This window comes from Moschus berezovskii, chromosome 9 (assembly GCF_049115385.1).
Source record: "Moschus berezovskii isolate FMDL1 chromosome 9, NW_MosBer_1.0, whole genome shotgun sequence".
Lineage (NCBI taxonomy): Eukaryota > Metazoa > Chordata > Mammalia > Artiodactyla > Moschidae > Moschus > Moschus berezovskii.
Genome location: NC_142468.1, coordinates 35,785,001 through 35,800,202, shown reverse-complemented (window position 1 = coordinate 35,800,202; position 15,202 = coordinate 35,785,001). Strand labels below are relative to the sequence as shown.

The window sequence follows — 15,202 nt, the reverse complement described above, 5'->3', positions numbered from 1 at the left end:
AACTCGTCGCATGAGGTGGCCAAGGTATTGGAGTTTCAGCTTTAGCCTCAGTCCTTCCAATGAACACCCAGGACTGATCTCCTTTAGGATGGACTGGTTGGATCTCCTTGCAGTACAAGGGACTCTCAAGAGTCTTCTCCAACACCACAGTTCAAAAGCATCAGTTGTTTGGCGATCAGCTTTCTTCACAGTCCAGCTCTCACATCCATACATGACTCTGCAGTTTGAGCAAATTTTTAGTTAATTATTCCATATTAAAGATGATAAGCATTTTTTTTCTCTCTTAACTAGAGCATTTATTGTTGTTTGACCTGAAACGTAAGTCTATTTTCTCTTGGTTATTGACTTTCTGGGTCAAGAATTCTTGGTGCTTTACTATTGCTGTCTTATCACACATATTTTAAATGTTAATTTCTTTTTTTTCCTCTTTTAAGAAAATGCTGAAGTAAAATTTAAAGATTTTCTTCTGTCCTTGAAGACTATGATGTTTTCTGAAGAAGAGGCCCTTTGTGTTGTAGACTTGCTAAAGGAAAAGTCTGGTGTGATACAGGATGCTTTAAAGAAGGTAAGCATAGTTTTGATTATGAGCCTATTTGAGAGCAGTGATTAGAAGTTCAACAAGCAAGACTTCTGCTAGAGCAATAAATTATAATCTACTCCCATCTTATATCCCAGTAACACTTCAGTTCAGTTCAGTTCAGTTGCTCAGTCATGTCCGACTCTTTGTGACCCCATGAATCACAGCACGCCAGGCCTCCGTGTCCATCGCCAACTCCTGGAGATCACTCAGACTCATGTCCATCGAGTTGGTGATGCCATCCAGCCATCTCATTCTCTGTCGTCCCCGTCTCCTCCCGCCCCTAACCCCTCCCAGCATCAGTCTTTTCCAGTGAGTCAACTCGTTGCATGAGGTGGCCAAAGGATTGGAGTTTCAGCTTTAGCATCAGTCCTTCCAATGAACACCCAGGATTGATCTCCTTTAGAATGGACTGGTTGGATCTCCTTGCAGTCCAAGGGACTCTCAAGAGTCTTCTCCAGCACCACAGTTCAAAAGCATCAATTCTTCGGCGCTCAGCTTTCTTCACAGTCCAACTCTCACATCCATACATGACCACAGGAAAAACCATAGCCTTGACTAGACGGACCTTTGTTGGCAAAGTAATGTCTCTGCTTTTTAATATGCTATCTAGGTTGGTCATAACTTTCCTTCCAAGGAGTAAGCGTCTTTTAATTTCCTGGCTGCAATCAGCATCTGCAGTGATTTTGGAGCCCCAAAAAATAAAGTCTGACACTGTTTCTGCTAAAAAGCCTCTTGATGAAAGAGGAGAGTGAAAAGGTTGGCTTGAAGCTCAACATTCAGAAAACAAAGATCATGGCATCTGGTCCCATCACTTCATGGGAAATAGATGGGAAAACAGTGTCAGTAACACTTAGTCACATTTAAAAGTTCTGGAATGCCTTCAGAAGTTATTTCATGTGTCCATACTAATCAAGTTACCTATTTAGTTCAGACAGGTATCCGAGTCATCTAAGGTTTGACAAAAATGAATTGCTTATAATAAATAAGATGATTTATATAACTTTAAAGTCTTTTGGCACATAGCTAAGTTGCACCTTGCTTTGTTCTGAATGTAAACACTGAAAGCAGGGTTGGATGATTTCTGGATAACATACAGAATGCTTTTATGATTGAAGATAGCACCATTCAGAGCATCTGGGAGTCTTTTTCTTGTGTGTGTGTGAGATAATACTTTTTTTAAAGAAAATGCTTTGAATGATAAAATCATTGCTATGACTGACTAAAACTTGAAAAAAATCCGTGAAACTGCTATTTAATTTCTCATTATATTCACTATTATATGATGTGTACTATGGCATATTGCAGAAGGTGACAAGTTTTTAAATGTTACTTGTGTGGTATATGATGACATGGTATCTGATATTCAGTATTAGATAGTGGATTTAACCATTCTTAGGGCTTCCTTGGTGGCTCAGATGGTGAAGTCTGCCTGCGATGTGAGAGACCTGGGTTTGATCCCCAGGTTGAGAAGATCCACTGGAGAAGGAAATGGCAACTCACTCCAGTATTCTTGCCTGAAAAATCCCATGAACGAGGAACTTGGTGGGCTACAATCCATGGGATCAGAAAGAGTGGGACACAACTGAGCAACTAAAACTTTCTTATTTAAGCACGCATACTCCTAACACTTTTCTGCTTTGAAACCTTTAGTGGCTTCCATTTTTTCTTATTATTTTTTAAAATTTTATTTATTATTATTTTTTAATTGGAGGCTAATTACTTTACAATATTATATTGGTTGGTTTTCCCATACATTGACATGAATCTGCTGCATGTGTACATGTGTTCCCCTTCTTGAACCCCCCTCCCACCTCCCTCCTCCCTTCATTTTTTCTTAAAGACCACCCTAGTGGAAACCATCACTTCTCTTTTAGTATTCTCCTAGGTGATGTTTCTGTATTCCTTTGAAACCTTCTAATATGTTTTTTCTATACAGTTCCAAGGTAACTTCTAAGGGGTAAATCAGGTTATATTGTTCACTGCTTTAAAAACATTTTGGATGCCTTTCTCTTTGCACTTAAAACATAATCTGGATTCCTTCAAGGGCCTATGTCTGTCTGTCTCTGTAGCCTTATCTCATGATATTTTCCTCATTCTCTCATTAAAGCATACCAAATGTTCTTTTCTGTCTGGATTGTCATAAAACCCCTAAGCCCTTACTCCCAAACTTCTTCCTTTGGTTAATTCCTCCTTCAGTTTTCCATTTAAATATCATTTCCTCATTTAAGGCTAATTTGAATTCCTAGTCTAAATTATTCTCCCTCATAGACTTTCTCGTAACCATCTAAATTTTTTTGTCTTAGCATTTGTGATGACATTATGTCTGTCCATATTTCCAAGTATCTGTTGACAATGTTTTACAAATCTGTGGCATTTTACAATGTAGTATGCTTATTAGTCTCCATGTGGTGCCAGCAATGGTTCAGAGTAAAGGATGTGTTTAAGGATCCTCAGAATAAGTGTGATAACTGTATGACTTTGTATCCAAAGTCAGATAATTCTCTTGCAGGGAACTTTCTTGCAAGTATATCTTAATATATCTTTAAAGAGTTCTTAGAGATTTGAGAAAATCTCCTAGCAGGGAAGAACCTCCAGCTAAAGTTAGTTACTAACTGTTTGAAATTACTCCTTTTTAAAATTAATTGGTTCAGGTGTTTCTCTTTTGGCTTAGGTTGTGGTTGGTGGTTTATGGGTGCAAGAATAGTCATTTTATTGCTTGGGACAGCTTTGAACTCTAGAAATCAGTCAGACTCCCCTTGATAGCTGTATTAAGGCAGACTGAGAAGGAAGTTGGGAATTGTTAAAGATAATGTTTTGAAATAGAGTGAACATTTTGAAACTTTACGTTTTTTCTTTTTTCTTGGAACCTTTTGCTTTCAATTAAATCCTGTTATGGCTTTCTCAAGGAGTGGTTCTATTCTTATCTTCAGGGACTCTGCCCTTGTAGGTCCCTTCTATCAGGAAAAGACTAGGTGAGTTTAATTACTCTCTTTTCAGGTCATAAAAATTGAGTCTTGGTCAGACCTTTTAGTAGATTTCAAGATCCCGGATATAGGTGAATATTCACATCTAATAAAGACCACCTCAGAGAAAGGGAGAAGATAAATGCAGGAATACAAGCATAGGTGTGGGATAGAGATAGAGGAGTTAGAGGACTTGCTGACTGATTAGATATGGTGGCTAAAGAAAGAGTCTAGAATGAATGTGTGTTTTTGTTCTGGAGTAACTGGGTAAATTGTAGTGAGAATGGTTATTCATGAGTATGTTGCAGAAGAAGAGAGAGCAGAGGGTTTTGAAAATTTTTAGGGAGTTGTTTTAGGCATACTTTGGAACTTTTAAGTGGTTATAATCATTTCACAGTTGAATATATATTTCTATGGAGTTGAAAATAATTTGTATTGGGAGTAGTTTCAGAAAGTAATCAACTGTCACCAGTACATATAGGGAATGTATGTAGTCCACAGAGGGTGTGCGGAGAGGTAAGAAAGCTCAGGAATGAACCTTGAGAAGCATCAATATTTAAAGGTCAAGGAAAGCCACCACAAAGGATACTGAGAGAAAAAAAAACACTAGGAAACAGTGGAATCACAGATGCTTAGGAACGGTGGAGAGTTCAGCAGTGGTGGTAAAAGTCACCAGTGACGTGCTTTAGAGTGATCAGGGAGAATAAGGATTGAAAAAATGGATTTGATATCCTTAGTGAAAGCACTTTCATTGTACTACTAGACTGTAAATAAGTGGTGGATGACTAAGGACGGTGACAGTATCCACTTTGAATAAACATAGATGGGAAGAGGAAAACAGTAGAAGCTAGAGGGGTTTTACAGAGTTGTAGAGGAGATGTTCTGTGTATGTATGTACACATACATACCTATACTCTAAACATAAAACAGAAGTGTGTGATAAACACAAAGCCGTTTTGTGTTTAAAAACTTGGTGTTTAAGTTATCAGACACTTCTGTTTTATGTTTAGAGTATACGTTAAGATCCTGGGCTGTAAGGTCACATTTCCTAAGATTCACACCTATATGTTACTACTTTGAGCTTTGTGGCTTTAGATTAGTTACTTAACCTCAGTGCCTCAGTTTTCTTGTTTTTAAAATGGGAATGATAATAAGGTTTTGAGAATTAAATGAGATAGTACACAATAGATGCTTAAAGTTCTAGCATAAAGTAATTGCTCAAAAATGTTATTCCATGTGATAAATGGTGAGAAAATATTTAAGATATATTTGATAAGTTTTAGTTGATTATTAATTTCCTCATGTTGGCCTTTAAATATACTTTTCTTCATTATGTGATTTCTTCCAGTGCAAACTTATTAACTGTTTGGCCCCATGTTGTATAATAAGAGGAAGTCTATTTAAAATTTTTCCTACTTTCTCTTTTCCTTTCCTATCCACTTTTTAAAATTATAGCATTTGTTTATAAGATACTTATATATTTAATGTTTGTTTTGTGACTGTACCTTTTATGATTGTTTCAGTCTTAATTCTTGATATCAGTTCTTTTGTCATAAACTTCTTTATTTAATGTGGCTTTGCATAGACTCTTCTGTAAATATTCCCTTGGGCAAAGGGAATATTTTCAATCTGGAGATTCAGTGTCCCTTAAAAGAGTTGAAATAATGGGTATTAATTAAGCATAAGTTGGATCTTCTTTGCCTATTGTCTTTATTTTTAAATGGTTGTCTGAGGAGCCCTTACAAATAGCTGAGAAAAGAAGAGAAGCTAAAGGCAAAGGAGAAGAGGGAAGATATATTCATTTGAATGCAGAGTTCCAAAGAATAGCAAGGAGAAATAAGAAAGCCTTCCTCAGTGATCAGTGCAAAGAAATAGAGGAAAACAATAGAATGGGAAAGACTAGAGATTCTTCAAGAAAATTAGAGATACCAAGGAAACATTTCATACAGAGATGGGCACAATAAAGGACAGAAACGGTATGGCCCTAAGAGAAGCAGAAGATATTAAGAAGAGGTGACAAGAATACATAGAAGAACTATACAAAAAAGATCTTCATGACCCAGAAAACCACGATGGTGTGATCATTCACCTAGAGCCAGACATCCTGGAGTCCAAAATCAGATGGACCTTAGGAAGCATTACTGTGAACAAAGCTAGTGGGGGTGATGGAATTCCAGCTGAGCTATTTCAAATCCTAAAAGATAATGCAGTGAAAGTTCTGCACTCAACATACCAGCAAATTTGGAAAACTCATCAGTGGCCACAGGACTGGAAAAGGTCAATTTTCATTCCAATCCCAAAGAAAGGCAATGCCAAAGAATGTTCAAACTGCTGCACAATTGCACTCATCTCACCCACTAGCAAAGTAATGCTCAAAATTCTCCAAGCGAGGATTCAACAATACGTGAACCAAGAACTTCCAGATGTTTAAGCTGGATATAGAAAAGGCAAAGGAACCAGAGATCAAATTGCCTACATCCACTGGATCATAGAAAAAACAAGAGAGTTCCAGAAAAACATCTATTTCTGCTTTATTGACTGTGCCAAAGCCTTTGACTGTGTGGATTACAACAAACTGGAAAATGTTTCAAGAGATGGGGATACCTGACCACCTGACCTGCCTCCTGAGAAATCTGTATGCACGTCAAGAAGCAACAGTTAGAAGTGGACATGGAACAACAGATTGGTTCCAAATTGGGAAAGGAGTACATAAAGGCTGTATATTGTCCCCCTGCTTATTTAACTTCTATGCAGAGTACATCATGTGAAATGCCAGGGTGGATGAAGCACAAGCTGGAATCAAGATTGCTGGGAGAAATACCAATAAACACAGGTACGCAGATGACACTACCCTTATGGCAGAAAGCAAAGAGGAACTGAAGAGCCTCTTGATGAAGGCAAAAGAGGAAAGTGAAAAAAACTGACTTAAAATCCAACATTCAAAAAACAAAGATCATGGCGTCCAGTCACATCACTTCTTGGTAAATAGTTGGAGAAATTATGGAAACAGTGACAGACTTTATTTTCTTGGGCTGCAAAATTACTGCAGATGGTGACTACAGTCATGAAATTAAAAACCACTTGCTCCTTGGAAAAAAAACTATGACCAATCTAGACAGCATATTAAAAAGCAGAGACATTACTTTGCCGACAAAGGTCTGTCTAGTCAAGGCTGTGGTTTTTCCAGTAGTCATGTATGGATGTGAGAGTTAGACCATAAAGAAAGCTGAGCACTGAAGAATTGATGCTTTTGAACTGTGGTGTTGGAGAAGACTCTTGAGGGTCCCTTGGACTGCAAGGAGATCAAACCAGTCAGTCCTAAAAGAAATCAGTCCTGAATATTCATTGGAAGGACTGATGCTGAAGTGGAAGCTCCGATACTTTGGCCACCTGATGGGAAGAACTGACTCATTTGAAAAGACCCTGATGCTGGGAAAGATTGAATTCAGGAGAAGGGGATAACAGAGGATGAGATGGTTGGATGGCATCACCGACTTGATGGACTTGAATTTGAGCAAGCTTCAGGAGTTGGTGATGGACAGGGAGGCCTGGTGTGCTGCAGTCCATGGGGTCTCAAGAGTTGGACACGACTGAGGGACTGAACTGGATCTTCTTTACCTGTTGTCTTTATTTTTCATATTTTGGTCATAAAAAAAGATAAAGCTTTTGGTTTATTTCCACTTATTTTTGGGGGCTTCCCTTGTAGCTCAGTCAGTAAAGAATCTGCCTGCAGTGCAGGAGACCTGGGTTCGATCCCTGGGTTGGGGAGATCCCCTGGAGAAGGAAATGGCAACCCACTCCAGTATCCTTGCCTGGAAAATCTCATCGACAAAGGAGTCTGGTGGGCTGCAGTCCATGGAGTCGCAAAGAGTCAGACACGACTGAGCGACTAACACTTAGCCACTTATTTTTACTTACTTCTCTACGCTGCGCACTCTGTCTTGTACTATGTTTTCAGCAACATGTCTTTTTCTGTTTGCTGCTTTTAATTGGATTATATATCTCATATGGTGTTACTTTTATTTCTACTTTGGGTTTTGCCAACTCATATTTCATCTCATTCTGTGGTCTTAATTTTCTTCTGAATTATTTCTTGTGAGCTCTGTTCCTTCCTCTTGTTTTCAAAAATTGTTGGTATGTTAGACTTAAAAAGTCGTAGTGATATTTTTTAATCACGGTTTTTGTCTATTCCTGACCATCTTTTTAGAGTTATTTTTCTGCACTTGGCATTTGATTTTTCTTATTGCTTTTCTTGTTTTTTTTCTCATATCTTACATAGACCCTGTTTTATTTCTTTTTCATTAATACCCCTTTTCCAATGAGAGGTGTTTCTCTTGCATCATCTCTGTGGCTCGAGGTTGATAATGAAGGGCCAAGCCCCACAGTTCTCCTTGGGCTATGACCCTTTCCTTCTCAGATAAAAAACTTCATTCACTACAGAGAATCTCACTGTAGAGAATCTCTGGTAACTGCCTCACTGTTTAGCTGCCCTCTTTGAATTACGTTTATCTGTCTGATATCTTCTGTATTTCTGCTTCTGCTTCTTGAGACCTCCTAACAAGAGAATTCCTACCTTCTCTCTTTCTCTTGTGCCTGATACCAAATGGGGGATTGTTGGTTTTACCTTTCACTTATGCTTGTTAACTTCAGAGAGCTATGTAACCCATGGCACCTCTGTAGTCTTGGGTATATTCTGGCAGGATTGTGGAGCATCTGCTTTGATCTCCACTACTTTTGGCAGTCTTTCTGATATTATGCTTTGACATTACAGTTGATTGTTTTATTTTAGTTCAGTTTGCATTAGGTTTCATGTTCCTTTTTTTGATCTTTTAGGAAGGAGGGAGTGTACCATCTTGACTTTGTGTTTAAAAATGGAAGTCTATAATTCTTTGTAAAAATCTGTTTCTTGATTGATATGTGTCCTATTGTATACATCAGAACATGTAATGATATAGTGAGTTTTCTGAATGATATTTCACTGACAGTGTTTGGCAGTCATTCTATTTTATATGTAATAGCGAACTCTGCCTTGGCCTAAGAGCACTTCATATCCGATATTTCATTTTCATAATTTTCATTAGTCGTTGTTAATTAACAACTCTGTATTGATTTCTCAATTGTAGTACAATAAAGGAGAGTTGACCGCACTTGTTCATCAACTTCAAGAAAAAGACAAGTTAGTTACTGCTCTGAAGGAAGATGCTGCCGCTGTGAAGGATCGGTGTAAGCAGTTAACACAGGTGAAGACATGCTTGTATTTAAGGGTTATACTTTCTGAATCAGAGGCAGTGAAGGATTTTAGAGATTGTTTATAATTCCTCATTTATTTGTGTAATAAATTTACACCCAGTGAAAGTAATTTTCTTTTAGAATTTAAGTGGTGGAAATACCACTGTTTCATGGTATTATATCCTATAGTCAAATTGTGACTTTAAAATAGCAGTACTTGCAGGTATACTAATTTCAGAATAATGGAAGTATTTGGGCACTGGGAGCATGTTTCAATTGGTTCTGACCTAGAATTATTCTATAGAAGCACAAAATTCAGTGTGATCTTGTTTAAATACAATTTATTGGGTAAATGTGAAACTCTTACATAGGTAGTTTTTAATCAGTGAAGTTCTTTAAACCCTTTTTACTCTGAGAGGTTTAAAAAAAAAATCTTAAAAAAAAATATAAAAGTACAGACTTCCAGTTATAAAATATGAAGTCCAGGGGAGGTAATATACAGCATGGTGACTGTAGTTTTTAACACTGTACTGTATATTTTAAGTTGCTAGAAGAGTTATGATCACAAGAAAAAATTTGTAACTACATGGGGTGATAATGTTAACTAGACTTACTGTGGTGATGATTTAGCAATAAATACAAGTATTAAATCATTATATACTCGAAACTAATGATATTCTGTGTCAGTTACATTTTAAAAGATCATGTAGACTGAGAACGTAGTTGAAATTCTGTAGTAAATGTAGTCTCATTTTTCCTGAAGTGCTTTTCTCCTTTTAGGTGTTAGATACAGTAGAGTAAATGAGGTTTATTTCACTGTCATTTATGTAGCTACTTGATTGCATTAGGAGAATGGCCTCATTTGAATATAGAATCTCTGTGAATTTGAGGTGACTAAAAGTCAATGGAAAACAGTCAGATTAAGATTAATCAGTTATGATTGCTAAAATAAGTATTTCCATAAGGTTAGAAACTATAATCTGATTATTTTTAAAATTAGAAAAAGAATCTGTTTACTGTTTAAAATTAGAAAAAGAATGTTTACTTTTGTGTAACTCATTGTGTAACTTAATATGTGTTGTGTAACTTAATATGTGTTGTGTAACTTAATATGTGTTGTGTATCAGTTCAGTTCAGTTCAGTCGCTCAGTCGTGTCTGACTCTTTGCGACCCCATGAATCGCCTGTCCATCACCAACTCCCGGAGTTCACTCGAACTCATGTCCATCGAGTTGGTGATGCCATCCAGCCGTCTCATTCTCTGTGGTCCCCGTCTCCTCCCACCCCCAATCCCTTCCAGCATCAGTGTATTATGTACATCAGTAAAATAATTTGCACATGTAAATAAACTCATGCTAATGGGCAGCTCTTCGTTAAATGAAAATCTTAAAGTTTATCAAGTAGTTTCTTAGAACAGAGGAAATGGACTGATCATACCTGCAGGTAACTTTAAAGTTGCTTGGCTTTCTTGCATTTTAGTAATTAATATTTCTTCTAGGGGTTCATAATACTTGCACCACAACACGAAATCACTCTTAATGTTTGACTTGGGAAGATAATAAAACTTTCTGAGTTTTACTTTCCCTGTTCTGCTATAAACATATCCTTATCTCTTCCTGTAGGAAAGAGACTTTTCTCTTCTTGACGATTTTTTTTTCCTGGGGGCCTTTTCTGTACTCCAAAAGAGAGCTGGTACCTGGAAATAATGAAGAATTAACTGTTCTGCTTTAAAAATGTTCTTTTTTATAATCAAGTTAGATGTGGGATTTAGTCCCACGTTCAGCTCTTTAACTGTTAGACCAAAAGTACATTTGAAATATGAGTAAACAGAGCAGCTAAGTGTTTATGAAGAGAATTGGTATAAAGAGCAGGTAAGATGTAGAAGACAATTTTTTTTAAACCTTTGGCCTTGGTTTTTAAGCAAGTACTTACTTCAGAATTCATGATTGTTTTGCTGACATCTTTTTTGCTGATGTTAAATATGTTTTCTTAGTAAAATGTTGTTCTTATTTTTTTAAGTAACAAGTTTTTCATATATATATATATTTTTTAATTTTTTTTTCTGATTTACTCTTCTAGGAAATGATGGCAGAAAAAGAAAGAAGCAGTGTGGTTATAGCAAGGATGAAAGATCGAATTGGAACGTTAGAAAAGGAACATAATGTGTTTCAAAACAAAATGCATGTCAGTTATCAAGAGACTCAACAGATGCAGATGAAGGTATGTTTTTGTTCTTTGAAAAGTGAAGTGAAAGTAAAGTTAAAATGTAGTATTTTATTCCACATTCTTTGAATACAAAATTAAATAGTTGTATTCATTTTATTAGCAAACTTTTAAGTGTCCTGTGCTGGCTTTGGTATAAATGGCTAATTAAACTGGCTCCCTCTCCTTAAATAAGCAACTTTTTTAGGTGTGGAGGCTGCAGGCTGACAAGTAAGTACTCTGTTACAATAGAGGTAAGCATCTGGTGCTTCGGAACAATGGAGATGAGAGGTGGGGAACAGAAGGACTGTTAGGGAAGACTTGTTAGCAAAGATAAACAGACTGTTGATTCTTTGGAAACAATTAGGCATTGTCAGGAAAGAGAGGGAAGAAATGGGCACTGGGTATAAGGCTTATTACCCAGTGAATTCCTTCCCATCCCGAGATTGGTGGTTCAGTAGGTCTCTTTTGGGGCCCAGGATTGAGCTTTTTAATGAGTGTACTCCAGGTATTTTTGATATAGGTTGTCTGGAGATAACCGCTTATGAGAAATATAATAATATTTGTAGTATTTGGCATTCAGGGCTGGAATGAAGAGATCTAGAGAAATAAATAAAGGTCTTGTATACCTGAAGACATGTCAGTGGACATGAATTTGAGCAAACTCCAGGAGATAGTGAAGGACAGGGGAGCTCGGTGTGCTGTAGTACATGGGTTTGCTAAGAGCTGGATGGAACTTAGCAACTGAACAACATACCTGAAGACTGGTGGGCCAGTGAAGGAGTTTAAGCAACCCAGCAGTGTGTTTATAGTATTTTAAATTATTACTCTGACATAGTATGGAGAGTGACAGCAGTGTGAAGAGTGGAACAAGAGATAGTTGGAGGACTTTTGCCGGAATCCAAGTAAGAGAACAAAAACCTTAAGTCAAGACATTGATAATGAGGGCATTTATTTGATAAAAAAGAGGTAGTAGGTAGGGCTTGGTGATGCAGTGGAGAAGAGAGGGAAAATGATAATGGTTTTAGCTTAAGTGACCTTCAGTTTCGTGTTCTTATTTTTGCCTGTTTTCTTTTAACATTTTAGAGGGTTCAGCGCTTACTGTCTATTTTTACAGTGTTAAACCATTTTCATGATTTCCGTTAGGTCTGGACCAGTGATTTTTCGTTGTTTTCTTTCTTCTTCTCTTGTTTCCTCACCCTCCCTTCCATTGAAATGTAATCTTTATTATTTATAAAAAGACTATTGAATATGGTGTTGGCTTGCTTGTCAAGTGGGGTTATTATACTCCCCTTAATTGAACCTTGTGAATCAATGATTTTTTTTGAAATTGTTTCCATTGTCAGCTGATGCTTCAGTTTGAAAGTGCTTGTTGTTACCTCAAAATTAACATGTGTGTAAAATCAAGCTGTTGATTTTTGTCAGGTTGTTTCATTTTCTAATGTTTTGAAGCAGCATTATTATTATGCTCGAATCCTTTGAATTCTCTCTCCCTTGCCCAATCTACAATTTGTTCTAAAATCTTAAAGATACTTTATTTCTAGTTTTTCTTGCATTCAGTTTTAAGATATGACCTTAGTTTATTATTTCTTACTAGCATTATTACAACATTCTTTTTTAGTTTTAGAGAAGGTAATTTATTTTTTACTTTTTTAAGTTGATTGATTGCTTTACAATATTGGTTTGATTTCTGTCATACATCAACATAAATTGACCATAGATGTACATGTGTCCCCTCCCTCTTGAATCTCCCTCCCACCTCCCATCCATTCCCTCCCCTAAGGTGTTACAGAGCCCCAGTTATAGCATTCTTAAGAGGTCTCTTTTCCAATCTAATATATAATTAGCACAAGATTTTTATTTGTAAAATACTGCTTTGATCACATTAGTAGTCTGCTGAAAAATGAATGGTTCTTTACTGTTATTAGAATTCCAGTAGTATTTTCTGTGGAAATGCCACTAATAATGAAAAAAAAAAGTAAATGAATCTCTTCTCAGGTTCTTAACCCATCCATTACTTTGATGCTTTAATTTGGCTCAATCCTCCATCTTCCCAGCCCCCAGACTTTTGAAATACTCTTCCATTAACCAAATTATTGAAGAACTGATTTTTCCTGACCTCATGTGATCTTTTTCCCTCTTAATTCTGACTTACATTCGTTTGAAAAGTAGTTGGATAGCTGTAGCACTATCTTTTATTGAGGGTTAAGGGTTTTGAAGTGATTATTTCTTTTTTTTGAACTTGATTGCTTACAGAGGTCAAGATATAGTTTATATATGATAAGTTTTCTGAGAATTAGCAACATATACTTTTTTTTCCTCTTAATTGAATAGGTTTACTAAAAATTATTAAGAGTTTTTCACATACTAAAGTGAGGATGTGGGAATATAAGTTTCAGTGTTCTTTTGATTCTGTAATTCTGAAATAAAAAACTAGAAGCCAGATATTTTAGCTGGCAGATTTTTGTATAGTGAATTTGCCATCTATTTGGATGTGGCTCAATTTGTAACTTAATGTAAATGTTTCAAACATATTTTCAGTCTTTAAACTTTTGATTACTGAAACCTTTTATTAAAATGTTGCTAACTTAATTGACATATTCTAGGATCAGTACAGTTTTAGTTCTATATGAGTCTTGTGTAAGAAAGATTTCTAAAAATATCTTTCAGTTCTAAAACACCATCTTAGGTATTTATTTTTCATATGATAGCAGCCAGACTCTACTTGCTTTCTTGAATGCTATGACAACTTATATTTACTTTGTATTTGTCACTATCAAAATTTGTCCTTTAAGTTTGCTTATATTTATTTGAGGATATCCCAACTTTATTCTATTTATGCTTTTTTACTTTTCATCATGATAAATTTTCTTTGAGGTTAGCTCTGGCAGTTACTGTTTTCTAAATCTTATGTGTGTAAAATAATTTCATCTTATGTGTGTAAATACATCTTATGTGTGTAAAACAGTTCCAGCAAGTTCGTGAGCAGATGGAGGCAGAGATAGCTCACTTGAAGCAGGAAAATGGCATACTGAGAGATGCTGTCAGCAACACTACAAACCAACTAGAAAACAAGTATGTTCCCAAATGCTTTACTTTTAATAAAATGACAGTATTTTCATTGAATGATAGAGTGTTTTCTTCAGTTACCAAAATGTGTTTGATAGTAATTGGTTAGACTTTTGTTTTTTACACTTGTTTTTAAAATGAATAAATTTTCAAAACCTATCCTCTTGCTTTAAAAGAACCTCTTCAGTTAAACTGTATGATAAATACTAGTGCCAACAGCGGAATTGCTTACAAATTTAAGAGACTGAATTAGCAAGTTTTAAACCTATTTCCTTTAACGGTAGTTCTCAAACTTCATTATTCTGAAGAATATCTGGCATGTTAGCTACAAATCATATTCTTGGGTCTTATCCTTATAAGTTTATGATTTAGTGGCTCTGAGGTAGAGTCCTGGAATCTGCATGTTAAGACACATTCCTTGTGATAGTGATTTAGTTGGTCTGAGCCATACTTGAGCATGCAAGCATGCACAGTGCCATACTTTGAGAAACAGTCCTGGAGAAGACTAGTAGCATGCTTACATAGAATGACTGTTCTCATTGGTTGATTCAGAACACTGATTTGAGAGTGATAGTGTTGATTCATGCTCATGGTGTGTGCTTACCCATTTTTCTTGATTATGGTAAATTTAGTATTTGTATTATTGTCATCAGAATGATTCAGAGATTATATTCAACCAAATTCACTATTAGTAGACACTTAGGAGCATTCGTTGCCATTTACCTATAAGTGGAATCACTAACTCAGCAAAACTCACGTATTTTCTTTACTCATTTACATGCGTTTGTAATAATGGAAGGTTCCTAATCCAGTTAACTGTTTTCAGGCAGTCTGCTGAACTAAACAAACTGCGCCAGGATTATGCTAGGTTAGTAAATGAGCTGACTGAGAAAACAGGAAAGCTACAGCAAGAGGAAGTCCAAAAGAAGAATGCTGAGCAAGCAGTTACTCAGTTGAAGGTAAAACATTACCTTTATTTATCATTTCATAAATATAATGTGACTTTTCAATCCAATGACCTGAAAGTGTATATAGCTTTTGAGAAATGTAGTTTGAGGCTTAATGGGCCTGTATAGAAACATGTACACTAATGAAAAAATTGAATATAGGCTTGAGTTTGAAATTAAAGACTCTTTGAAGATATAAAAATTGATATTAGC

At 36.1% G+C, this 15,202-nt stretch overlaps 1 protein-coding gene across 8 annotated transcripts in view; it reads left to right on the top strand.

The window, feature by feature from the left end:
* KTN1 (kinectin 1) overlaps positions 1–15,202 on the top strand; it is a 117,024-nt gene that overhangs the window by 38,391 nt on the left and 63,431 nt on the right. For all 8 annotated transcript variants that reach the window (XM_088839577.1, XM_088839576.1, XM_088839575.1 and 5 more), the window contains exons 5-9: positions 435–565; positions 8,667–8,783; positions 10,851–10,991; positions 13,942–14,048; positions 14,869–15,001. In XM_088839577.1, coding sequence (XP_088695703.1) covers positions 435–565; positions 8,667–8,783; positions 10,851–10,991; positions 13,942–14,048; positions 14,869–15,001 — 629 coding nt within the window. The remainder of the gene's footprint in view (positions 1–434; positions 566–8,666; positions 8,784–10,850; positions 10,992–13,941; positions 14,049–14,868; positions 15,002–15,202) is intronic.